The 25,653-nt window shown below is 41.0% G+C and overlaps 1 protein-coding gene across 4 annotated transcripts in view; it reads right to left on the reverse strand.

Moving 5' to 3' along the window:
* sass6 (SAS-6 centriolar assembly protein) overlaps positions 1–25,653 on the reverse strand; it is a 59,134-nt gene that overhangs the window by 25,849 nt on the left and 7,632 nt on the right. For all 4 annotated transcript variants that reach the window (XM_031878684.1, XM_031878688.1, XM_031878686.1 and 1 more), the window contains exon 3: positions 24,247–24,335. In XM_031878684.1, coding sequence (XP_031734544.1) covers positions 24,247–24,335 — 89 coding nt within the window. The remainder of the gene's footprint in view (positions 1–24,246; positions 24,336–25,653) is intronic.

Genomic DNA, 25,653 nt, shown 5'->3' on the forward strand with positions numbered 1-25,653 from the left:
AGTAGAGTATGTACAGGTAGATTTGTAGGTTGGTTATGATCTGTTTTACATTGTTATTAGTATATAGCAAAGTGTAAACCATATACAATTGTTGGCTACCTAAAGTGGTGCTGTAAGTTATAGGTTTTGTCTGTTAACTAGTGAGTCAGTAATTGGTGTCACCTGCACTTATGGTAGGAACTAAATCCTGCTGATAGGAGGCTCTATATAAGGAGATGACGTTGACTGAACGGGGGGGTGGAGAAAGGAAGATCAGTGTGTAGCTGTGTGCACGTGATTATGTTACTTTAAGATGAGTTGAGTTTTATTCAGTTAAGTTAAACATTTGTTTTGTTTTGTTTGTATATATATATTTGGTTACACGTGTAGCAGGGCAGTTTTATAAATAAAACACCTTTTTGATATCTGAACAAAGCCTCTCGTGTCTGTATCCTACCACTTCAGAAGCCACTCAGGTCAGGCTTCACCACATTCAGTATACAGGTATTGCCTAATTTCATTGGTCTACTTGTGTTCATGTATTCTGCTACGTTAGAGTTCGTTGTTCGATAGCCGATGCTGCCTTAACGCGGTTAACGGTTTGTCTGTGTTATTGTTGCTTTGAATGAACACGTGCAGTGCAATTCAACGCACCAAAACAACAACTTGTTTCATTATCCAACTTTAATAATGAAAACTGAGTCAAGGAAGTCGAGAGCCGGAAACAGAGACAGCTGTTGCGTGCAAATGTGTTTGCTCCAGCGATCAATTTAAGGAGAGCTAAATTAAATACATAAACAAATAAATAAAGGACATAATATCTAACTGTGATAAAGTCATATTTCTGCCACTTTCCCACAATTGAACGTGAATAGCCAAACACTAAATTATTTGTATGTAATGATTCATTATGCAATTAATTAATTGATTTAATTAAGGCTTCTTAAACTATTTGGGTGAATGTTTCAGGCTGTAGTGTTGAGACATGTGATGAGTCCGACTGTAAAAAAAGTTGATTTAACTTGAACTTTGACTTTATAGTGGACTCTGTTGTCATGACAATGACATCACTAAGCGATTTAATGTAAAATCCTTCAAGTTTATTTACTGTTTGCACTTTTAACTATTCTACATAAAATAAGAAATAAATATAAATCTTTTTGCAGGATTATCCTCTGTGCTGTGTATAGAGTGCTTCAACATCATGACTTTTCACAGCATAAAAGTCACTATCAAACATACTCACAGTGGAAGTGCCAACCCATAATTAAATAACGTTTTCAATACGGCAGTCTGCAACAGGGTGCACATGTTTCTGCTCACAACACGGGTCCGTATTACAATACTTATTAACAACAGTAATAACATATAAAACATACTTTCACTCTTCAAATTGCTTTACTTTTAACAGATTTCAGAGGTTTTCTACCTGTGCCTGCTGCCCGTTGGCATGATTTCAGGCCAGCCAATCAGCTCCTTCCCATCTAAAAACTTGATTTCAGACTCTTTTGTCATCTATTAATAAGTAGTACTAATCATTATTATTGCCGTTTCCTTGTTAAATAACCTTTGATTCAGTGTAGCCTACACAGACACACTGCACACATGAAAAGCAAAATTAAGTTGTGCAATAACTTTAACAGAGAAAAATTGTATCTGCTGGTTCTATGACCTCAGTATTTGTCCTCAAATACACATGTTAAAGCTTGTCAAAGGACAACAAGTTTCCTGCTATATAGTCATTTAAAACGGTCAATACACTGTAGTTAATAAACAGGTTCTGGGTTTCATTAAACAACTTTTATTCAGATCATTGAAGAAAAAGTACTAATATCACACTGTGAAAAAAACTCAGTTACAAGCAGTGGTGTATAGTAACGAAGTAGAAATACTTCGTTACTGTACTTAAGTCGTTTTTTTGGATATCTGTACTTTACTTTACTACTTATATTTCTGTTGACTTTTACTTTTACTTCACTACATTTTGCAAAGAAAACTGATACTTTTACTCCGATACATTTCCCCTGAAACCTTCGTTACTCGTTACAAAATCAAATCTATCTTTAGAAAAAAAATGAATTATGAGACCAACGTCGGGGACTGTGGTGGAACAGAGACTGCAAGCAAGCAGGTTTGGCAAATCAGTGGTCCTAGCTTGCAAGTTAAATCATTGGTTAATCACGTTAATGCGCAATTGCAAACAAGTGCTCTCAAAGACGCGGTGTTTTGATTCCCAGTGATGCCCAGGATGCCAGATAGCGAGCGACTACATGAGTAGAATTCCACTCTACGATGACTGATTTCATGATGGAAGCAGAAATGGAAGCACCTGCTACTCCCGCAACAAACGACGGTGGTGACGAAAACCAACACCTGTGGATCGCTAGCGAGTTAGTGAGCTGAGGAAGTGTTGACAGTTGTGCAGCACTAGTTGGCTAACGTTAGCTATAGCTAGCCACCACATCATAAGATTGACAGGGGCCGCGAGAGCGCAGCATTAGGGAAATCCTTCCCAGCTGTGCCCAAGCTGTCTGTGAAGCTGAACACACCTCTACCTGCGTCAGCGGCCTGTGAAAGGCTATTTAGCATCGCAGGACTAGTCTTCAGCCCAAGAAGAGCGAGACGGAATTCTCGCAATTTTGAAAACCAACTTCTTTTGAAGATGAACAGGACATTTTTCAGTTTCAAGTAATGACTGGGTTGCTGCTTTAGTATTGATCATGTTTTGATATTTGAGTCATTTTGTGGATGATCAGATGGAGTTATGATGGTAGCAGTCGCCCAATTGCAGATACAGCTTGAGCAAAACCTTTGCCTATTGTGTTCAATTCAGTTTACAAGGCAGGCGTCCTTTCTCAAAACACTGACCTGATGCATCAAGTGGATATTTTTTGCTGAACACAACATTATGCATTTGCCCTCTACATCCTCTAGTCGGAATGAGCATACTTATAAACGCACTGTTACAACTCCTTCATAGTGTCATATTGATTTTCGGAGAATTATGATGATAAGTTCATAGTAGATGCAAAAGTATACTTATGTACAATATATTATGTTGAACAGTGTTGCTCCTGGATGGATCACAGCCAACACAATTATTTTCAACACAACTCCTTGTCCTTGGTGATGGTGGCCACAGCACTTAAAAGAATAAACTTCATAATTCTCAAAATGCTGACGCTTTGCTTTTTTATTAACAGCATTTACTTGTACTTTTACTTTCAATACTTAAGTACATTTAATATCAGAAAATTACTTTTGATACTTAAGTACAATAAATATCAGATACTTTAAGACTTTTACTCAAGTAGTATTCTAATAGGTGACTTTTTACTTTTACTGGAGTAGTTTTCCAGTAAGGTATCTTTACTTTTACTCAAGTATGGCTTTTGAGTACTTTATACACCACTGCATATACATATACATAATATCTGCTTAGGCTAAATCTACATGACCAAACTGGTTTGATCTGGAGTTTAATGCCATTGCCTGTTGTCCAGCCACATCACTTTGTATCTACTTCCACAAGTCCAACAAAGAAATTAAATTGCAACGTCTGGGCGCAGAAACCTTTCCATGCATCAAGTCCCTTGACCAGTCTTCCCAAATAGTTTTCACTATCATTTTGAAAAAAGCGCAGCCCACAAATTAAATTGACCTAGGCCAGTTTGGCGGGTGCAGTTAGGGTTTCAACACAAAACTCTCTGGCAAGAAACTTCAAGCTTCCACACTACAATATGACATCATATGGCAAGTCCCTGCATTGGCCTATCAAAGCATATTTTTCTGGTAGGTTACATTGTAACGGCACATATTTTTACTGTTCGACCTCACAATTGACTTTTCAGGGTTGTAATATCCTATCTCATAGTATTATAACCTGCTGTGCATAAACCCTCAAACCGGCCTTGCTGGATCATATTTCATGTCTTACCTGTACATGGAACTACACGTCAACACCAATGCAGGGCTGTTTTCTGTATTAAGAGTGCAGGCAAATCTCCACAGTCATTAAACAAGCAGATAGGAATAAAATGAACAAACGGGAGGTCTGTTGGCTGAGTTGTGGTATATCTTGTTTATTAATGGTATATATATATTTGCATAGGGAAACATACTAATTTCCAGTAATGAACTGAACAGCAGTTGCTGATAGCAATGACTAAACATGGTTATAATGACATATTATCAAAGATGTTAATATCCCCCACAGCAGAATAACATTAGGTCAGAAACACTGATTCAGACAGCTGTCACTCAAACTATGAGACATTCAAACCGGAACAGAAAGTCCAACCTTGAGCAGACAGTTGTCAGTCCATGGCTGTTTCTGAAAGTCAATGATCCTTATAATTCTTCCGAGGACGGAGTTCTTTGCTCAGAGGCTTTTCAAGTATGCATGGGTGTATCCTCCGCGCTCCTAAAACACCCACATTTCCTTTCCACCCTTTTGGAAACGGGGGAAATATGCCAGTAAACTTTAAGTTACTTCACCTCAGCAGTACGCCAAAATCTGTTTCTGAACAAATTTGAGGGAAGAAATTGCCAATCCAGTTGCTGGATCTTCACTCATATTAGATCTACAAGCCATAACTTAAAAGTTTGATCCCAATTTCATCACTCAATGAGAGACTTGTTCAGCGTGCTATGAATAGCACTGAGGCCGGCAATGACAGGGAGAGACCGCGTGGTAGAGCCAGTATATTTTCACATCTAACTCTGTGAATAAAGGTTTTATTAAACCTGAGTGGGTGATTGTTGGAACAGAAAGAGATGATTTTGATGAGTTTTAGAGTGTTCCAATGTCGCTCTCCGAATGCAAGAAAGAAATCTTGCCTAGCCTCGTCTGTAGGACCTGACTTGGAAGGACCCGTCCTACCAAGGAAGGACCCTTGACTTTGAGAAACACCTCATAACTTTAGTTTAGATGGCCATGAGAAGACATAATGATGCCACAGTGTTGACAACATTTCCTGTCCCTGTCCAAATGCAGTCTAAGAAGAACAGTTTACATCATGCAAATAAAGGTTGAATATTGACAGCTTCACCTGAAAACATCCTAAGGAAAAAGTACTTAAAGCTCTTGTCAAAGCTGCTACAAACTACATCCAGCACAGAGCAGCAGCCCCTTTCACAGTGAACATCTCAGGCCAGGTTTAATACCAGCTCTACCAATCTGGAACATAAGAAACACAAATGGGCTCTCCCCCATTTATACTTTTCTTATATTGGGATACCAAGTCATGTTTTATTGTGTGTTGGCTGTCAGGTGTCAATTAAAACCAATTAACCAAGTTAATTAGTCAAGTTAGACAAGAAACTTGGGGCATAGTCCTTTCTTTAAAGTGTTCTTTAGAGAGTGGCCATGGTATGATAACGCACTCTGAGGTGTTCCCATATATACAATAATAGACTTCACTTCACCCTTGTTTTGAGGTATTGATTACCAAAGATTTAGTGTTGGTATTCCATAGCAGAAAAACTATATATTACCCTGATGTACAGTTCATGTGAAAGGTCTGTGGTCCTGGACTGTGGTCATGCAATAACTGATGAAAGCTGTTCATGCCTATGCTCTCTCTGATGTAAGGGATATATTTCTGGAAGCAAGCAAAGCAGTCCTTTACTATAATACAGTATCTAAGTTATGAGAAATATGAGACTGCATTAAAATGTTCTCTGAGAAACAACTTTTTTGTTCATAACAAACTGTCTTCAGCACATGGAGTATACAGTGTGCAAAAGTAATGTACCCGCAGATACAGAAAGGAATCAATATGGCATCACTATCACAGGAAACTTGTAGCACTACAAAATCTGATTTTCAGAAACTAAGAGAGGTTTTCCAACTGTTGCGAGTCTGAATTACAGAAAGGGGTTTGAAGGGCCATTAAAAAAGTACAATTCAATTAAGAAATATCAAAAAGAAACATATATTGGAGTTACTACGTTTTCAGGCAACAACAGCAGTAGGGTAGACTGTTGAATACCATTAGTAGTTTATAGAAAAGAGCCCTCTATGAAAACATGCCCCAATCCCACAAAACTCAATTGTTTAGATACCCTTTTTCCTCACACAGCATTGAGCTACAGATCTGATCAACTGCGGCTGCTAAGCTAACAAACAGGAATCACCCCATGCAGTTCTGTTACAATTAAAACGGCTTACAACACCAACCGTAACCAGCCAATCACAATGGTTAAACAGTTATGATTCTGATATGATGCATCTTAACAGGAGTCGTACAGAAACATTGTCTGGTTATTCTCTCCTAACAGTGGTCAGAATAGCACTTGGTTTGTATTGTAAAGATCTAGATCTAGAGGGAACATGTTAATCAGCCCTTAGCCAACAATTTAAAAGATCTTTGAATTCCTAGAGTGCACATTTCCATAAAAGTTGGCTGGATTTCAGAACCTGCCATTAGGACAAAACTACAATCATGTCATCTTAGCCGCTTCCAACCAAGTTTAACACACTATCAGGTGGATCCAGTGGTTACGTTATTAACACTGGGAATACTGACAACTGCATGGAACACATTGGCTCCATAAAGGTGTGGTAGTAACAGTAAACTGTAAGGTACTCAAAATCCTCACTAGTCCCCAACTAGTAAGAATGAAATTAGGAAGTGCTAATGAGTGAATAGTTAACTAATAGCTCCTGAAAAAAAATCAAGGATTGTAAAGAAGACAATAATGAACCAGTATGTAATGATTTGTTCCTATAGATACCTACCTAACAAACTGCTGCTGAATAACTCAAACGCTGAAACGATGCTGAATCAAAGGCTAAATAGTACATAATGACTAACTACACACTGCATCTTTATGTGCATAATTATTAGCTGCAACGCCAACGCTGGTATTGTTTCACCTTGTGAGTCTTTGTATGTGTCATCATGGCAAAGTGCGGTCCAGGTGACACCTCCTGTAGCAGGACTACCTGAGAGGAGGTCTAGAGCACTTTGCCAGGTGTTTATGTCTGTGAAGAGTCACAACCGCTTAAATCACAAAACATTAAAGGTGTTAAGTTTAGAACAAAATGAAGGCCAGGTTCAAAGATGGTTGTGATCCGGGCAAGGGCACCTGAAGTAGGGGGTAGGAAGTGGGGAAGAATTTGAGTTTTGGCCGGTGTGATCGCTTTGCGAGATCGTCTCTAGGAGTCTCTTTGTGTGTCCTACAAGTTATATTGTTCACTATACTGAGTTGTTATTTGGCACACACATATTATTGACGAGTTAATATGATATTTAGAATTGACTATCGGTATAAATGGGTTTTAAATACAGTATAACTGACCAATACTTGGCACCGGCCATTCTCCTACTTCGCCCAAAGTACCATTCACAGCTCAGCATCTCTTTAGTCTAATGCTTTGGTTGCCAACAGCAACCTTATATATAATTAATGCACAAAGGCCCGAACAGTGTGCTGGCTTGCAGGACCGTTTGCTGCATGTAATTCCCCAACAATTTCTATTATGTGTGTAATAATAATGTATGATCCTTTTTATGTTGTCTGCAGTAGGCCTTTTTCATAGTATATAGTTCTACTTGCCATAGTAGGAATGGCAAGTAATAATATTAACAACAGCTCATACTTAATCATGTGTTTCAGTGTGACATTGAACCACAAGCACAATACCAGGGAATAAAGCTTTTCCAACTCTGACATGTCAAAATATGTTGTGTGAAAAGGTCCTATGAGGTCAGTGTGCTGAGCAAGAGATAAAGCAGACAAAGGGGTTTAGGCCACCGCTTATCCCTGAATATGATCCACCCTAAAGTGAAGAACCATGAGCTATGAATCCTGGTCTGTTAACTCTAGATTTTCTTTAACTCTTTGGGATGTTTATGGCTTGTTACTTCAGGACCATGTCGTGTTTGAATACAACACATATTGCAAAGCACTCCATAGTAAATAAGAGGAAACTAGCAGTAAAATGATAGGCACTGTCATTCTCTGTCCATGCTGTCTGCATGCTAGTATATTTGAATAGAGCAGAGAAAGTGATGGTGTGACGTTCTCTGACCCGAGAGAGCACGTTGTTTGCCCTGAACTGATGTCTACTATTTTCTCTCCAAGTTCAGTTTTGTGATGAACACATTATTCTCCCCTCACCACACTTTTGACTTTTGACTTGAAATTGTCAACATTCAAAGTGGAGATTATTCTTACCAGCAGTGTGACCCCAGTCACTGAAAGCTGCACAGTACTTCACCTTGTCAGAGTGTGCTTGGTATACTCTAGAGGCCTGGGCTTACGTATGTCTTGTGCAATTTTGCTGGCTGGGGGTATTTCATTTATAATAATCAAATGTCTCTATTCAGTACATTTTGTAGAATGGAATAAAGAGACTGCACAGCTGACACCCTTCACAACCCAGTGGATTTGTCTTCCACTCAGCTGGCTGCTGTCATGTAGGGAACCATTTGACTTTCTTTGTGCATTGATTGTTGTCAGCGATAGAATCGAAGTGAAGAGGATTCACACTTCATAACCTGCTTCAACACAGAATCAAACCTCTCCTGGTAGCCAGGAAAAATACAAACATCATCTCTACAAGTCCAGGGTTAGAAATTAAATTTAAAAAAATTCTAAGCTAGAAACAGAGCTTCTGCTAGACAAGATGAAGTACATTATTCTTAAAGTACAATGTGCTCTGTAATCTTGGCCATCACCCACAAAGCCACTGCAGTACATCAGCCTTATAATATACATAATCTTTGCACTTCTTCCAAGAGAGGTGATTTAAATGCATGGCAATGTTGAGCTTTGTTGTGTTGGGTTGTGCGGCATTATATTATACAAATGTTAGTGTCAGGTTTACATCTGTAGGGATAGCGCCTTCATGTGGTCATTTACAAAGCACTTTTCACTTTGGCTCATCAATTGCCACAGAACTCCTAATGAGAGGTCTTTGCGGGTCCACTGATATCCAAGACCTGACACAGGACCTGAGTTAGCCAGGTCTGGTAGGGTCCCGTTTTCCTACTCTCATTTAAAGCCCCAATAGTATTGTAAAAACGCTTATCAGCATGACATTGGGGTCTATCACCTATCAACTTGAATCTGATTCAGTGTCAGATTAAAATAACTAACTTAGAGGACTGTGCCACCTTAGTGGAGGTGCGCATTCTAGCTCCAATTAACTTAATTTGACTTCCAAATTTGTCTCTCTCCCACTACAAGCATTCATCATCCCTCACATGGCTAAACTTTGAAAGCAGCCCACCCACAATTTTACCCATTAAATGGCTCCCTTGCACTGTGGCTTGGCCACCATTTTAAGAAAGCCAAAATAAAACGCACAAACAAAACAAACTTAGACACTCTATACATCCTTTTTAGGACTGATAAATCCATGTTTTACATATTTTACACACACTGTTATAATGCTACAAGCAACATAATAACTCGAGCAATAACTAAAACATGACCTGTTCTTGAACCATTTGGAGTACATGCATGGTTTTGGTCTCTTTTGAAAGGTAACACTGAAGTTTTTTCACCAAAAGTCAGAATCACTGTAAGTGCTACTGGCATTGAGTAATAGAAGTTTGAACACACTGAAGTAGAAGGTTTATTTCCGCCTGAATATTTTTTTGCAAACAGATGCCTGCAGATGACTATAGCTGGGACTTATTAGCTGTAAAACACAATGGGACCACAGCATGAAGCCTTACTTAGTCCAAGTTCAAATTTGATAACAACACCGCAGAAAATTAATATTTTACACATGTTTTTCTAAGGGTATGTCTAGGCGCTTTCCAAAAAAGGCCATTTGGAGACCCATGGTTACCATGGTAACATACCTAGGCTGTGTAAAAATGTGTATTCATAATTCAAACTAAAGCTTATTTATGTCGATATACAGTAATCTATAAGTTATTTCGCCATTATTCACTTTCCTAAAGTCTCCAAAACTCTCAAAAACCACACTTTGCATTTTACGCACGAACGCAGGGAGCTGACTCGTGGTTACGCAGGTTACTTCCGCATTCTGCCTCTAAATCCAACCCCTGATGTTGTATATCGTTATTTTCGAAATGTCATTGGCTATATGAAGCGTCAGTCATCAGAATGATCGGTTGACGTTGGCTCGAGCTTTACACAAAAGAAGAGGGGCAGGCACTTTCCTTCAACGCTGACTCTCGTTGGCTATTGTAGGCTGTGGACAGGACATAGAAGCTCCTATTGGGTCAAATCAGGAGTCAATCCAAACGTCAGAGTGCAGCCGCCATTTTGAGACACAGAGACCGGCAAAATACACACGCAAACTGAAGTTACGTTAAAAAATATTTAAATAATTAGGCATATCTGCCGACTAATTTGAAATGATGCAACAGCAGTCCGTGGGTATTTATGGACGTAATAATGTGTTTTGGACTAAATATTTTACTGGATTGGATTGTCTGGACCTTTGGCAATGTAACAAGACCATTTTTGTTGGAATATTATCGAGGGGTGGATTTCTATGAAGCTTCATCGGTGAGTTGCCTCGATTTTGTAACTGTTTGTTTGTTGGTTGGTGGTCTGACAGAGGCGTTCATTGCACCTGCTGTTGTGATTGTATCTTGAAAGGGTTTGCATAAATCGAATCACAAGAATCTTAGCTTTCCAAAGATATGTCGCATCAGTACCTACCTATACATAGCAGTTGTGTACATGACACAGATGTACAGTTAAAACTCCAAAAGACCGTGGGCGGGCCGTTGGAGTGTTATGAGGAACAGGATGTGAACAATTAGGCAATACTTAACCACCAGACTTCACATTCAGAACAAAAGTTTTTGCTTTTGCAAAGTGCAATTTTGAGATACAAGTCAGCCAAACTGTACCCCGCGATAGTGTTTCATTCACAACCAACTGGCTTCTCCATTTAGGGACAACACACATCCAGTTAATTTTCAACACTGTGTCACACACAGCAACATTGTCAATATCCACACACAACTATGAGCCATCACTATAGCTTGAAACAGCTGAGGTACTGAACCAGATCAGCTCCATGAGAACACCTGGTTATGGCGGGGTGATCGTCATTGAAAATCCCCTCTTAAAGGAACAGTCCAGGTTTTTGGGTGCTACCGTTCTTTTCTAGTGTTACCAAGAAAAAGATGATGACACATCTGTGTCCACGTCATTCCTGACCTTGGTAACAGAGTTTGCTCAGCTGTCATGGGGATGATTCACTTGTCACATGATCAAAGTATAGAACTTCATCATGTGATACAGAATCTGGAGGGCAAATCATAACCAACGATGCCATCCTTGAACCAGGATATGGGTTGAGATCTCCCTTGTATGTGACCACTTGTTTTCAGCAGACCAAAGTTCCATACTTTGCTCACTGGATGGCACCAGAGCCGACTCATTGGCTGATGAAACCTGTGAGATGAGGTCGAATGTAATGGCCAAAGGTAGCAAATGGACCTTGAGCTGAGATAATAGGGCCAGGGTTGGGATGTTAGCTATGTGTGGGCTGCTGGACGGTGGAATGACGGATATCATTCTTCTCATGAGACTCTGAGTATGATAGCAAACATGTGGAATTCCCTAAATGTCAGACTTTTCATTTCACTGCAGACGTTTACAGTCTTCAGGTGGATAGTAGCAGAGGATGAGCGCGGCCCCAGCCTCTACTGAAGCTGATGAAAGCTGTCTTTGAGCTTGCAGTTAATACACTGCCCCAGTCTACCTGCTACACTGGTTAATGTCAAGCAAGCACACATGCTGCTTTTTATTGTTGTTTTGTAAGTGCTATCAGCTGTATCATGAAAAGTATATCACTTCTCCATAATGTATTATTGTTCTTTAACGAAAGGGCAAGGCACATAATGTGTTTCATGAAATATCGTGCAAAATAGAAGTTTAATAACAGGGCTTTTATCAAAATCTAAAGAAATAGACAGCCCTTCAATCCACTGTCTTCGGATGTAATACAGAGTACAGAGGGAGAAAGGGGAGGAGGAGGAAGAGCGGGATAGAGAGGGAGAGGTATCATCAGTTTGAGCCATGCATTCATTAGGTCAACACAGCGACCAGGGCAGTACCATGCAGTATACATCAGCTTTAAGCCAACTTTTACGAAACCTTAAACCTGGCCCTACCAAACAGCTCATATCAGCACCTTCAGTGGAAATGCTGAACCCCTGGCAGACACTGACACTTACCCTGGGAAAGGAAGAGACACCTGTGATCAGAATGAATGCAATGCGAATAAACATGCCCCTACTGCATGCAGAGTCAACAGAATGAAAAAAGCAAAGGGGCAAAAGAAAAGCTGTTTCTGGTGATTTTCGAGTCAGAGCCGTCATACAGACACTCTCTGGTTGCTGCATGCTGTGTGCAGCTGGTTCACTGGCTCAATTTGAGCCAGGTGAGAGTTATCTTTTACTACAGCGGGTTGCAACTTTCACAGATGTCTGCCTTCTACCTGGAATGATCAATTATTTTCTGAAAGTGACACCGTTGAATGAATCCAATATTTCCACTGGGTGTTTCACAAGGTGCCACCTGCAGGGGCTACCATGCAAGGTGCCCAGCAGGACTAACTAACTTTCACACACCGTAGGCACAGCTACGGGAGCAACTTGTGGGTAAGTGTCTTGCCTAAGGACACATCGAAACTGCCAATCCTCTGATTGAAGGACAACCCTGCTCGACCACTAAGCCACAGTCGCCCCATGCCCCATGTTGCCCATACTTTTCACTGGATGTACATCAGGTCCACTGCTCAGACATGGTGGGAATTAGTGCATTTGAACTTTGGTTTGGCCCTTGGAAGACATTTTATCTTTCCAGGTTGATGGAGGACACCTGTGGGACCACTGCTATAAAATAATGTTGTGACTTCTCCCCTACTGTTTGCACAGGGAATGCAAGTGACCAAATAATAGAGTATAACGTCTTTGGACCATGGAAACACTCCAGCGGTTGAATTCATGTGAATAACGCAAATTGGCTTGCCATTCCATCTGATTGCACCTCAACACAGAAACGCCAATCCACTCGTCAGGCAACATGTTTAAAATAGACTGCTTTATAGTTGCAAAGCCTTGGAGATTAAAATTTCCAAAGAGATGGTGTACAAAATAGCAAAAGGCTAGGGTGTATATATTGACTTTTACTGACAAATATCAATAACGCTACATTTTATCCTTTGATTCTGCTTCTGTATTCAGATCTTTGACAACTACACACAGACTGAGTTGTTGCTATCCGCTGAACTGACATCTCTCTCTTTGTTACTTAAAGGATTCTAACTCAAAGTTAAAATGCAGCATGTAAGATTTTAAGCTATTACATGTTTTTCAAAAGATTATTGACTGAATTAAGCTTTGAAAAGCTAGAATATTGCTTTGCCTCACTAAAGCACTGTCATTATCCAAATATTGTGCCAAGGTTGGACACAGAAAAGCAAGCAAACTTGTTGTTTGAAATGCTTGACTTGTTCCTTGCTGCCGGTGGTAAACCATCAAGGTTGGACTTGAAACCAACCATATCACTGTGGCTAACCTGTCCTGTTCATCTGAACTCCAACACAAACCCTACTGCTGCAGACTGGTCAGGTCGGGTTGGCTTCTAGACCATTCTGGAGCTGAATATGAAACTTCAAGTCAGTCAGAACCATCAACATGCACAAGAGAAACCCACCACAGCCTGCCAGCTTGCCAACATGCCACATCATGGACTTAATCCTTGTGCCTGCTGTATCTATTTCTAATTTACCTTCCTACCAGGACTAACCCGTCACTGTGCTCTCAGAGACACAAACCAAATCTAGAAATCATTTTAAAACAGAGCAGGGATGAGGGTGTAAATGTAGGAACCATACTCACAATCTGACACACAGACACACACACACACACACACACACACACACACACACAAACACCCACACACACTATGCTACAGTTTCAAACACATTGAGATCAGCAGCCAATCTAATGCTGCCACATGGTCCAGGTTTCAGAGGCAGGTGCATGTCTCCTCCAAACAATACTGTCATGACAAAATGATGATGTTGTGTTTGAGCAGGCATAAAATATAGCTCTTCTATTCCACTGTTACGCTTTGATTTATGATACAAAAGCATATTCAAACAGTCTTAAACACATGAGCATAGCAAAGCAACGTAATGGTTTTAGGCTGATGATTGTCAATAAAAAAGACAAAACATCTGTGTTTTGGTGGGAAGAGAGAAAAAAACTGCTGTTTCAACTCTAAATATTCTTCAGATGTATCCATAACACATTAAAAAGTGCAAAGAAACATTACATACAACAGGATCTCTCTTTCTAGTGGGTTCAGAAAAAAGAGAGGCTTATTTGCATATATATTATAAGCAGCACCTGTAGCGGAGAGGGGCATTCTGGGTGTTGAGGGGGTATGAGGTCTGTCCCAGGGAGGAGGCCTTGCACTGGATTGGAGAGACCCAGGTTAGAGGGCTAAAGGCTGACATCCATTCCAGGAACACGGGCCTCATCCTGGGAACACAATTGGGATACAGGTTTCTTAGGATGTGGTGTGTTGAGGCCTGATTCTGATCTGAGTTCATCTAGACCAACCACTGAAAATCACAACTCGCACCAGAGGCCATTTGTGAGAACTATTTAGTGTCACATGGCACAGTTCACTCTGTGTCTGCAACATGGCTGAGGGAGAATAACATCCTTCTTCCATCCAGACTGTCTCTTCTGGGTACATACAGATATACAAATATATTACACTGTATATTTATATATATGTATGACCACATGTTATACTTCTACAAAGATGAATATATTTTTCCTCTGGTAATGTCATGACAGCATCGTTTCCTTTCCTCCAGGGCAGTGCTGCTTTGACAATCCCCTTTCCTCCACAGGTCACTCAGTTGCCCAGATACCAAGACTGGAACAGAGACAAAGACACACGATTAGAAATGTTTAACTTCAGCCTGCATTTCTTCACACCCAAGTACATACATCCTAACATTGGTAATCAACACACAGTAAATCAGGGGTCCATTTCGAGAGAATTTCCTCATGCAAAGGTCACAATAATGTCAAACTTGCGCTATGATTTAGTCATATTTAAATTGAAGTAGCCAACAGTTTGTGAACCATAAAAAAACATGCTTGTCAATCTTTTATGACTTCTTACAGACTGTGAAGCTATTGATAATACAAATAAAGATCATATTTAACTGATTGGTGCTGACCCACTTTGTGGAACATTTTAAAAGAACATAGAACTTTCCTGATTAGTTTCAATCAGTAGCAGTGAGAAATGTTATTCAGTATGAGTCTAATTCCCCTCAGCACTGAGCCTGAGAGGATCCATGGTCCATTGCTGCTCACACTGTCAGGTTAGTCAAGCTCGAGAGCCATTACACATAGAATAAGAGATGGTTTAAAACTGAATCCTGCGTTGATGCTCACCCTCAACCCAAGCTGTAATAATCCATGAGGGCAACAATCAAATCATGACAAAGCAATCCATCAAATTACATTATGAACTTGAGTCATTTGCTTCTGCACAAGAAGTGTGTTCTGTCTGGACATCTGATTCTCTTAAGGAACCTTCTCCACTGTGCAGTTTGGGGTTTACCACGTCAAAGGTGACGATCGAAAGAGAAGATCTTTGGCAGTCAATTACAAATACTGCTCCTGCATCGCTGATTTGCAGCTCTGCATAGTGTCAACATTCTGTTACACTGTCAGAAATGTAGGACCAAAATAGGTTGCAGACCAAATGAACTGATGAGGAACACAGTGGCTAACCCGAAATGACACTGTTGGGATCTGACCATGTGCCTCGCCCATGTGCTTTGAGACAAAGAAATCAGGCCTTCCTGTTTGCAGAGCAACCTGGAGCTTGATTTGGATTTGTGATAAGAGGAATGTTTAGATGCGATAGCAATAAAATATCAACACTGCAATCTAATTGGCCGAGGGCCACAGACACCCAGGACCACTGTGGTTCAGCCCCTGTTTCCATAAAACAGCCTTGCTCCCCCATCTCTATGCTAATCCCTCGATCTCGGTCGACAAGGGAGCACACACGCAACGTTGCTGTCCTTAAAAGAAAATCCTAGGTTTAACAGTTTCACATTCGCTGGACGAATAGATTTGTATTTGTTTTGTTTCCTTAAAAGAGAAGGACAATTTGCCTGCAGAAGTGAAGGAAACGGATTCTTCAGAGAAAAAGGACAGATTCTCTTTATAACCAAGTCGACTTTGTGCCAGCCGTGAGGACGTGAATTCCCTTACTGATCCGAAGAAATTCTCTGCTACCGAGAGAATCTATTGCGCCGCACGGAGCCGCGCTGCCTGAGTTCAACCGATAAACTCAGAAGGAGTTTCAACCACGAAATCACCTCATAGTAAGGCTACTTACGGTGTCTGGGCTAGATTTAGGTTATTGTGTTCATTAACTTGTTTGTGTTGCTTAAGTTACTGTATCATTATAACTGTGTCTATCATTGAAAAGAACAGAATCCCCGGTTCTGCGTGATATGTTAACAGTTTCCGTATTCCACGGCTGCAGTGAGGTTCTGCCCTGCTTTGAGTGAAACTACCCTTCCCTTATCTTTCCATTCTCTTTCACTAACACCCACACAAACACACCTACCACAGACAGTTTGTTGATTTTATATAGCGTGCTCATGAATGTATAGTATTTGTTGTTAGTTATAAATATTAGTTGACTAGATCATTATTATTGGAATTTAATAAACTCTGTTATACTTTAAAGAGCAGCTGTCTGTGATTACTTTGTGCATGTGCATTGTGATAATCGCTGGATATGTGGTCTGTTGCTCATACTCAACACCTTCACTTTCACTCTGAATGTGTAATAGTACTTTGAATATTGACATTGTGAGTGAATACTAATTATGAGACTTAGTTTATAGTTTGGTTATTGGTCCCTAGTCGCAGGGTGGTGCCCCATTATTATTAATAATCGTTAATAATCTTACTGACATTAATAATTCTATTGATGTCATTAATTTAGTTTTCTTAGATGCTGATAACTCAAACTTTCCTTTTCGTTCCCAACAACACACTATAAACAGCAAATGCCTGTGTGTACTACAGCTATTTTTTGTGGTATTTTCAAACATGAGAGCAGCGCAGATGGATCATTTGAGTAAATTGCTCTTTCCATTGTTGTGCTACCACTCACCAGGCAGGCATTGCCTCTGCCATGCCTCAAACTGATATTCTTCAGTCTGAAACAGAGCACCAAGGTGAAATTTGCAAAGCTTTTTTTTAAATGGCAGCTGAGACTTATTCCTGTACCTGATAGTAAAGTTATGTAAAATAACAGAAGATATATCTTTTTATCATTCGTTTCTTTCCGAATTATGTACGGTATTAATCCTAACATTACGACCAAAACTTTTGGACCCATCTGAGTGTGACATGCAATGAACCTGAAACCACCGTCAGCGTTCAGAAAACTGTCCATTGCAACGTGGTGAAGCTGCTTTGTACCGTTTGATTTTGCAAGCTGTTATTTTAAATATAATTCCCACTCCCATTCATTTTTACATGTTTCACTAATCAAAAGAAACATACATTTCACTAGCAAGGACTACACCATCAAATAGAAGCATTTTACAGATTTATTAAAGGAAAACATGATTTATTAAAGGGAAACATGATTGATATGCGAAGCTTATAGCCGAATGCGTTGTGGAGAGCTTCAATAGGGACTCCGCTATAGCACCTGGACACAACGAACCCCCTCTTAAGCACGACGCCCCCGAATTTGGGGGCTCTCGGGCTCAGCACCCCTGAAAATATTGTTCGGAAAATTGCCTCATTCTTCGTTAATATTGTGGATTTGTACAATTATTTTACCGGATTAAACAGCAACATATGGGCAACACTATCATATAAGTCACTTTTTACACACTCCAAACACAACTATAGACTACTAATATAAGCATCTAGAAAATGTGGCATAAACTCACGAAATCCTGGGCAGAAATCACCGTTATGTGTACTGCAAATCAATATTTGCACCCGGAAGCTAGCGGCTACCGAGCTAAGCAATGCATTTTTTAGCAATAGCATTCGTCGCCAAACGCATAAATACCTTCGTTTTTTCTCTCCGTGGAATCAGTAGAAAGCTGTGAGTGGACAACGGTACCATGGCACTGCCCTTCGTCAAAAAAAATCATTGGTTTTTGCTCACGTTTTATGAAAAATGAGTACAATAACGTCGAAGATTATCTGGTTCAAAGCTACCATCATTGTTGGCAACTGCATCCTGTTTACTGCCGAGCTGTTTCCAGTATAAGAGTGGTCAATCCAGCCTGGGCGAGTGGTCAGACTTCCGGCGAACGGAAATTTACGCTCGGGGAGACGCGGCACTTCTTGCAACTTTACTCGCTGAAACTTCTGTCAATCAACACCCGCTTCGAAGCCAGCATTCCTGAGATTCTGACGCTTCGAAGGCGGGCTCATTGACTGAAATCGACTGATGATAGGCTGAGCTACAGCCCCATACACACAGATCAACTGAGAAAATCCTATGGATGACAGCCAGAAACATGCTCCGAAAGGACCCTTGCTGTCAAAATGATTTCTAACGGCTGTATTTGGATGTATTGAATAATATGAGTGATAAAAAAGTGAAATATATAGTTATATAGTATATAAAAGTACAATGTAAGAGCTGCAACAGCTGGTTCGAAAATGATGACCTCGCGTGACCTCTCTGTACTAAAGCCTCTTATTCTTCACTTTATCCCAGCCAACCTTTATTCTACAACTACTGATCGGTTGTGCTATGATTTGGGAGAGTTTTGAGGCAGCCAGCTGCATTATTTCAAAAACATAATATCAATAAAAGTGCTTTTTTTTCAGGCGAACCTGATTATTTTCAATTTGAGCTGTGTAATATCTTCATGCACTATATTAACCAGCAACATATACACAATATTTACCCATCTGAATAAATCTCACAAGTGTTATCTGATTATAGCATCAAAAATTATTTAAAAAGTAGTGTAGTTACAGAACTGTGGTCTCCTTAGTATGGGTATGCAATTTTCAAGCAGAGGCCTACAAATAGGGCCGAGCTTAAGAGGTTTTAAAGGAAAACATGATTGATATGCGAAGCTTATAGCCGAATGCATTGTGGAGAGCTTCAATAGGCACTCCGCTATAGCACCTGGACACAACGAACCCAAAAAAACCCAAGGTTACTTGAGACTATATTGAGCTGATTTGAGATCTGAACGAATGTAGTGGGGGTAGCAATTTGTCTAAATCCTACAATGCAAGGGTAAGGCATGGGTTTAAGTAATGGACTTGGAATATCTGAGGCGAGGTGGGTGAGAATGTATGGATTAGGTTAGATGGTTAGGACGGCTGTAGGCCAGGCTCGGGCTACCGCATAAGAGTTAGATTAGAAGCTTATGCTACTAAACTACATTGGATGGTAAGAGTTCTTGATGGCAAAGGTAACAAAAATAAAGTCATGGGACAAGATTGAACCACGGGAAGATTATGGTGTAGTCGAGGAAGTGGTGGGAACTCTTCCAAGATGACCAGTTGAACGAAATGATGAGGGAGAAAGGTTAAGGAGTTCAATGGAGTTCTGTTATTTGTGATCAACAAAATTGTGGCAGGATTTACAAGTTGAACTACAGTGTAGAATATGGAGGAACCAATGTAGGATGGGTGTCTCCAAGCAGTGGCGGGCCGTGTATTTTATACCTGGGCCTTCAGTGCTGTCCTACTACAGTGGAACAACCTCCGAGCCCACTTCTGCTTCTCAGTAGCCCACTGATCCCAATATGCTAGGGATGGATTAAATGCAGAGGTCAAATTTCATGTATATGTAAAAAACGTATAACGACTCTAATAAAGTTTAGGTTTTTTAAGTTTAATAACCTCATTATGATGCCACAGCTACGGGTTATTATTTTTTTTGTGTAAAAACTGCATATTCACATAACACTGCAACATTTGACATGTAAAATAAAATGTTACATGAAGGTCAACATCTATGAGGGCTACAAATACACTAACTGCAGAGTGCAGTTGACGGATGACGCATGACGGGATGCTTAGTCATTAACGGGTAATGCATATAGTCAAAATCTATGTAATTAACACAATGACAAGAACAAACTCACAAGAAACATTCACATATATTTATATGACAACAAAGCAGGTAGAATAACATAAAACCCAAATAACATGATTCAACAGGCCTCTGCACATTCCAGCAAAACTGCAGCGCTAAAACACGCATTCCACCACACACTCAAGGGCACGGGCCATTCAAATATTATTCACATCAGAGGGAACAATATTAACCATATCATAAAAAAGACACAATAGAAAAATTAACAAAGTAGTAATGCTACTGCAGATGTAAAATAAAAGAAAAGCAGTTCACTTACCAAAGCTGGTGTTCACTATTTACAGACAAAGTCCATCCTCCTTTCTTTGATTACAATGACACGGTTGTACATCGGTGCATTTTAGTTCCAGCAAGAGGTCCTTCTCGATTGCCATGGATGCTAGTGATGACAGTCGAGCCTACCCAGTTGTTTTTCTTGAATACGTTTTAATGCAGTAGATATTAGAATTATCACCGCCAAACATGCCAAAACACAAAAAATGTAATGTCACGTAAAAACTTCTTGCATATCTTTAAACTTTAACTTCAACTACTACAAAGTTCTGCTAGCTAACAGTCCCACTAGCCCACTGACCAATCAAGCCGCACATTAATGATGACGTACTTGTAGGCCAGCTAGAAGGCTCTGGCATGTCAAAGAACACGTACAACATGTCAAACTAAAAGTCTGATTGGTTGAAGACTATGACAAGCAACAATATCGTGCCCATTTACTTGAACTGCAAATCAATTCACTTGTAGTTCTGAAGGCAGATTTTTTTTAATTAGAGACAGCATAGGGGCAAACTCTGATTGGATAAAAGCTCTACTTAAAGCTATTTATGAAAAATAATTAAATGGCTATAACTTTGTGATTCTGTCTAGGCCAGCAGAGAAGGCCTTGCTGGCTCTGATGGCCCACCACTGTCTCCAAGACAGTTGAACTTCTGAACTTCTGGATTAAGAAAAATGATGGCGTTGGAGTGGCCCGGCCTTGTGCTGCGTGGAGAATGTACTGGTGTGTAATAAGAGTGCCGGATTAGACAGAGCGTGATCTGCATGATGGATGGGGCGTTGCGGCGTCCTTTGATGATAAGGTAAACAACTGCGAGGTTGTCGAGAGTAAAGAGATGGACTTGCTGGACCATTTGTGGTACCACAGAATGGCTGTGGCTACTATTGGGTAGATTTCGTAGACCGAAGAGAAAACGACTTGGCATTCACTTGCGAGCTCCGGGATCTGATTTAACGCAAACCCTCCAAAACTAACAGAGGGAGCTGCATCGGGAGCCAATTTGTGAGGGTCTGTTGGTTGATCATTTTAGGAGATAATAATCCTGTTCCTGTACGCGAGACAGTTGAGACAGTTGTACGCGAGCCAGTGGCTCCAGCTGACATGAGCTGTGAGGCCTGATGGAGACAGCGGAACCTGGCGTCTCGGTGCCAGAACACCCCGCTAGAGAAAGCGGCTTAGGTTGCTGGATGTAGGCAGCAGGATGCACTGGAATCCCGCTGCCAGGTGCCCCAGCAAGGGCAACTTGCTGTGGTTTGCTTGAAGTAGGCATCCTGGACCCGGGTTCCCCTGCTATGGCTGGCTGATGCGATTGCTGGAAGTGGATAGGTTGGGGCACTGGCATCTACGTGCCATATGTCATGGCTCGAGAGAGCTGCTCTGATTGTGTAGTAGGCAGCGGGCAACCAGGTTCTCCTGCCAATTCTGGCTGATGTGATTGCTGAGAGTGGAAAGCTGGGGGCATTGGCAACCCGGCGTCATGTTCCCATCCCACTCGCTGCTACTGTTGAGCAGTCACTCGAAACATAGGAAGCTGGACAACCAATGAATGAGCGGAAACCAATGTCTTGAGTGGACACACGCTTGCTGAATGAGACTGAATGAACGGTTCTTAGAAACTGTGACAAACCAGGGGGAAAAGCCGAGCAGGCCCAACACGGGGCGGATCCCCAAGCTCAGGTTGGGGGAGGTGATAGAGGGAGTCTATTATCCAGTTCAGGTGCTGTAGCCACTAGGCACGTGGCATTGGTCACACCTGCAGCCCATCAGGTGATTAGAGTGAGCATATGTTCACAGAGTTGGGAAGCAGCAGCGGCAGACAGACTGGGCAGAAGACAAGGAGGATCTCCTGAACCACTTGAGACAAGCCGTATGAAACGGGAGGTAATCCAGCAGGCTCACTTCTCTCCTCTGCTCTACCTACACAGGACGGAGGAACTGAATCCCACTGGGTGTAGACTGAATAGCCAAAGACCCCGACCGGAAGGAATCTTTTGTCAAGTTTAACCCCATCCCCCTTTACCCTATTAAAGGACACTTTTTGTTACATAGCCATTGTCTCCGAGTTTCCTGGGTTGCCACAAAACGAGGACGTCTGCTATTTGTCCAGGAATAACAAAATTGCTGCAATCACAATATGTTTCTGTGTCGTCATCTCTGCTTACGTTGCCTAACAACATGTTTTATATATATATGTATATACACACACAAATACAAACACACACCTCCCTCTGAACCTGCCATTTTTACTGTATACCTACTGTAGCCTGCCACTTCTCTACCACCCTGCTGCAATAGCCTCATTCCTGACACTGAGCCACTCGCACACCTCACCACTGCCTGACCGTTACAAGACTCAATTCACAGCGGACACTTCTGAGACACTCATAGTTTTAGATTCCCTGTCAGCGTTCATTTTCCCACCAATGTTTTATTGTCAGATTACAAGTTTTATTACGAGATCCTGTCAAATGTGATCCTCGTCAGAGTACCACAAAAACCACAGAGCACTGAGTTTTTTTATTGAAAGCAATCATACAACTAATACCAGAGGGTGTCAGTAGATTCACGAATGAGTTCAGAGACGCAACTTTTAGAGGAAAGCAAAACATAATTGAAAGGGCAGCTCACAGTCTAGAGTGGATACATCCTCCTTAGACAAAAAATAACTGATATTAAAATGATCACTATGGACGGAAGCCGAGAACAGCTGTGCTTTCCATTATTTTTCAATTCTGTTATCTCGAGATCAAAAGTTAATTATCTAATTTTCTCAGTAAAACAAAACATGGTTTCCTCTTATAGTGTTTATCAGAGTACAACGCCAGCATGCATGTCACTCGCATCTCCGCAATCAAATCAGCTGACTGACATTTGGAATATTTTCCTTTACTGTAGAATGGTCTTAAAAAGTCTATGCGAGCTGATAGCTAGCAACGGTTAGCGGTAACGGTTAGAGGTTAGCGTATACATGTGACTACTTCCTGTTTTCAATATAAGGTGTTCACAAAGGGTAAGTACAAAATACATTCTGTATGTAGTCAAAGATGTCTGCAACTCAAATTTCTTCCCCCAGTAGCCCAAAAATCAATTCCCTCACATTTTAGTGGTATCTTCTTGTTTATTGATAAGGGACACATGTAATGTGTTTTATACTTCTTGTAAACAAAATCAAATTAATCTTATTTGTTTTATGTATTTTGTGTACAACTTTTGTGAAGTCTGCTGCTAGCTGTCAGCTTCATAGAATGAATAGACATATTCTATTATACTTTTCAGCTCAATCTGAACCGCTTGAATTTTCCCACTACCTTAGTGTCAGCTGATTTGACTGTGGAGACGCGAGTGACGGCTTGACCTCAGTCACCTATACATGCTGGCATTGTACTCCTGATCTCTGATAAACACTAGAAGTAATAGGTAGAGACGACCTTTGGTTTTCTCCATATAATGAGTTGGTTATCTTGTTATCTCATCACAATTTAATCAACTTATGATCTTGAGATAACAGCATTATAAAAAATTATTGTGAGCACGGCCGTTCTCGGCTTGTTGAGCTTTGAGCACCACAAAGTCAATTTGATTTGTTTATTCATTTTCTATTGACCTCTTATCTATGTTGGGAATGGCAGAGGTCTCAAAGAAGGATACATCCAAACCTCAGCATATAGAAGCATCTTCTGCCACTATTTGCCTGACGAGATACTATTACGAGTAAGCGGCCACTGATTCATTTTCGTTGCAGATTCTGGAGCTCTTAACCCTCCAATAATCTGGGTTGGAGATTTGAATCTCTTCTAAATTGAGTTTAACATTGTCAAACGAACCATACTAACCTGGGCTTGGTAGAGTCCACCTGGGTCTCGAGGGGTGACTCCAACGAAGGAGGTGCGATTGTCAGGGGGTGTCCCAGGGGCCGAGTATGCTGAGGGTGTTTGCGTTAACAACATCAGTCTCATACTGTCTCTCATAATGCCATGTCGCTTGTTAAATTGCAAAAGGCAGTAGCCTACTTCAAATGAAATCTGTCCATATCAATAAGCAGCTACAACAGAGAACAGCATCAAACTGGCCAACCCTAACTGCTGGCAAATAAGTCACTCTATGGTTGTTTTATTTTGTACCTGCTCCACTCTGTCTTTATTGTCTGTCTATTGCAGACAGGAAGTCAAACTCCACCCACCTGATATGTTTACACCTGACCTGAGAGGTATTCCAGATTGTGGAACTGGCAAAATGTCCAACACCTGGTAATATTAACCCACTTCTACTGCAGGAATTTAGCAGAATATCATGTCATGTGTGTTCATTGTTTCCTCTTTGTTGTCTCTTTGGGGACGAATTCTGGACCCCTGGCTCAGTTGCTGATTCTGGATGCGCTTTGGATAATAAAAAGTCAAGTATCACATCCCACTAAGGACAGCTATAACAAACACAAGAGCAACTATCACTTTTTATGGAGCAGGACAACCAATTCTATAGAAATACAGATTATAGCAAAAAATAAAGGATTACAATACATTCAGCAAAGCAAACCACAAACCTACAAAGCTTCTTGACTTCCTAAACCCTGTTTATGGAGATGTCCACAGTTGGATTTATCAGTGTTTAAAGTTTGTGTGGAAACGAACAGGAAGAGTATGTTTGGTTCATTAACCTTCAACTGTGAAATCACAGTAAGAAATCACTGTCTTTTGATCAGACATCACTACCCGAGTATTAACATCAGACCACCACCACCTCCACCAGCCCTCTCTTCACCTCCACCTCCTCGACCTTTTCATCTCCACCTCCTCTAACCCCATCCTTACCTCCACCTCCTCGAGCCATCTCTTCACCTCCACCTCCACTAACCCCCCTTGACCTCCTCCTCTAAGCCCTCTGTTCACCTCCACCGCATCCAACCTTTTCACCTCTACCTCCTCGAACCCATCCTTACCTCCACCTCCTCTAGCCCTCTTCACCTCAACCTCTTCTAACATGATATTCACCTCCAACTCCTCTAACCCCTTATCCACCTCCTCTAACCCCGTCTTCACCTCCACCTTATCTTACCCCCTCTTCAACTCCACCTCCTCTAACCCCCTCTTCATCTCCACCTCCTCTAACCCAGTCTTCACCTCCACCTTATCTTACCCCCTCTTCAACTCCACCTCTGCTAACCCCCTCTTCATCTCCACCTCCTCTAACATAGTCTTCACCTCCACCTCCTCTAACCCAGTCTTCACCTCCACCTCCTCTAA

The sequence above is a fragment of the Anarrhichthys ocellatus genome, unplaced genomic scaffold (assembly GCF_004355925.1).
Source record: "Anarrhichthys ocellatus isolate YVR2014 unplaced genomic scaffold, GSC_Weel_1.0 scaffold193, whole genome shotgun sequence".
NCBI lineage: Eukaryota > Metazoa > Chordata > Actinopteri > Perciformes > Anarhichadidae > Anarrhichthys > Anarrhichthys ocellatus.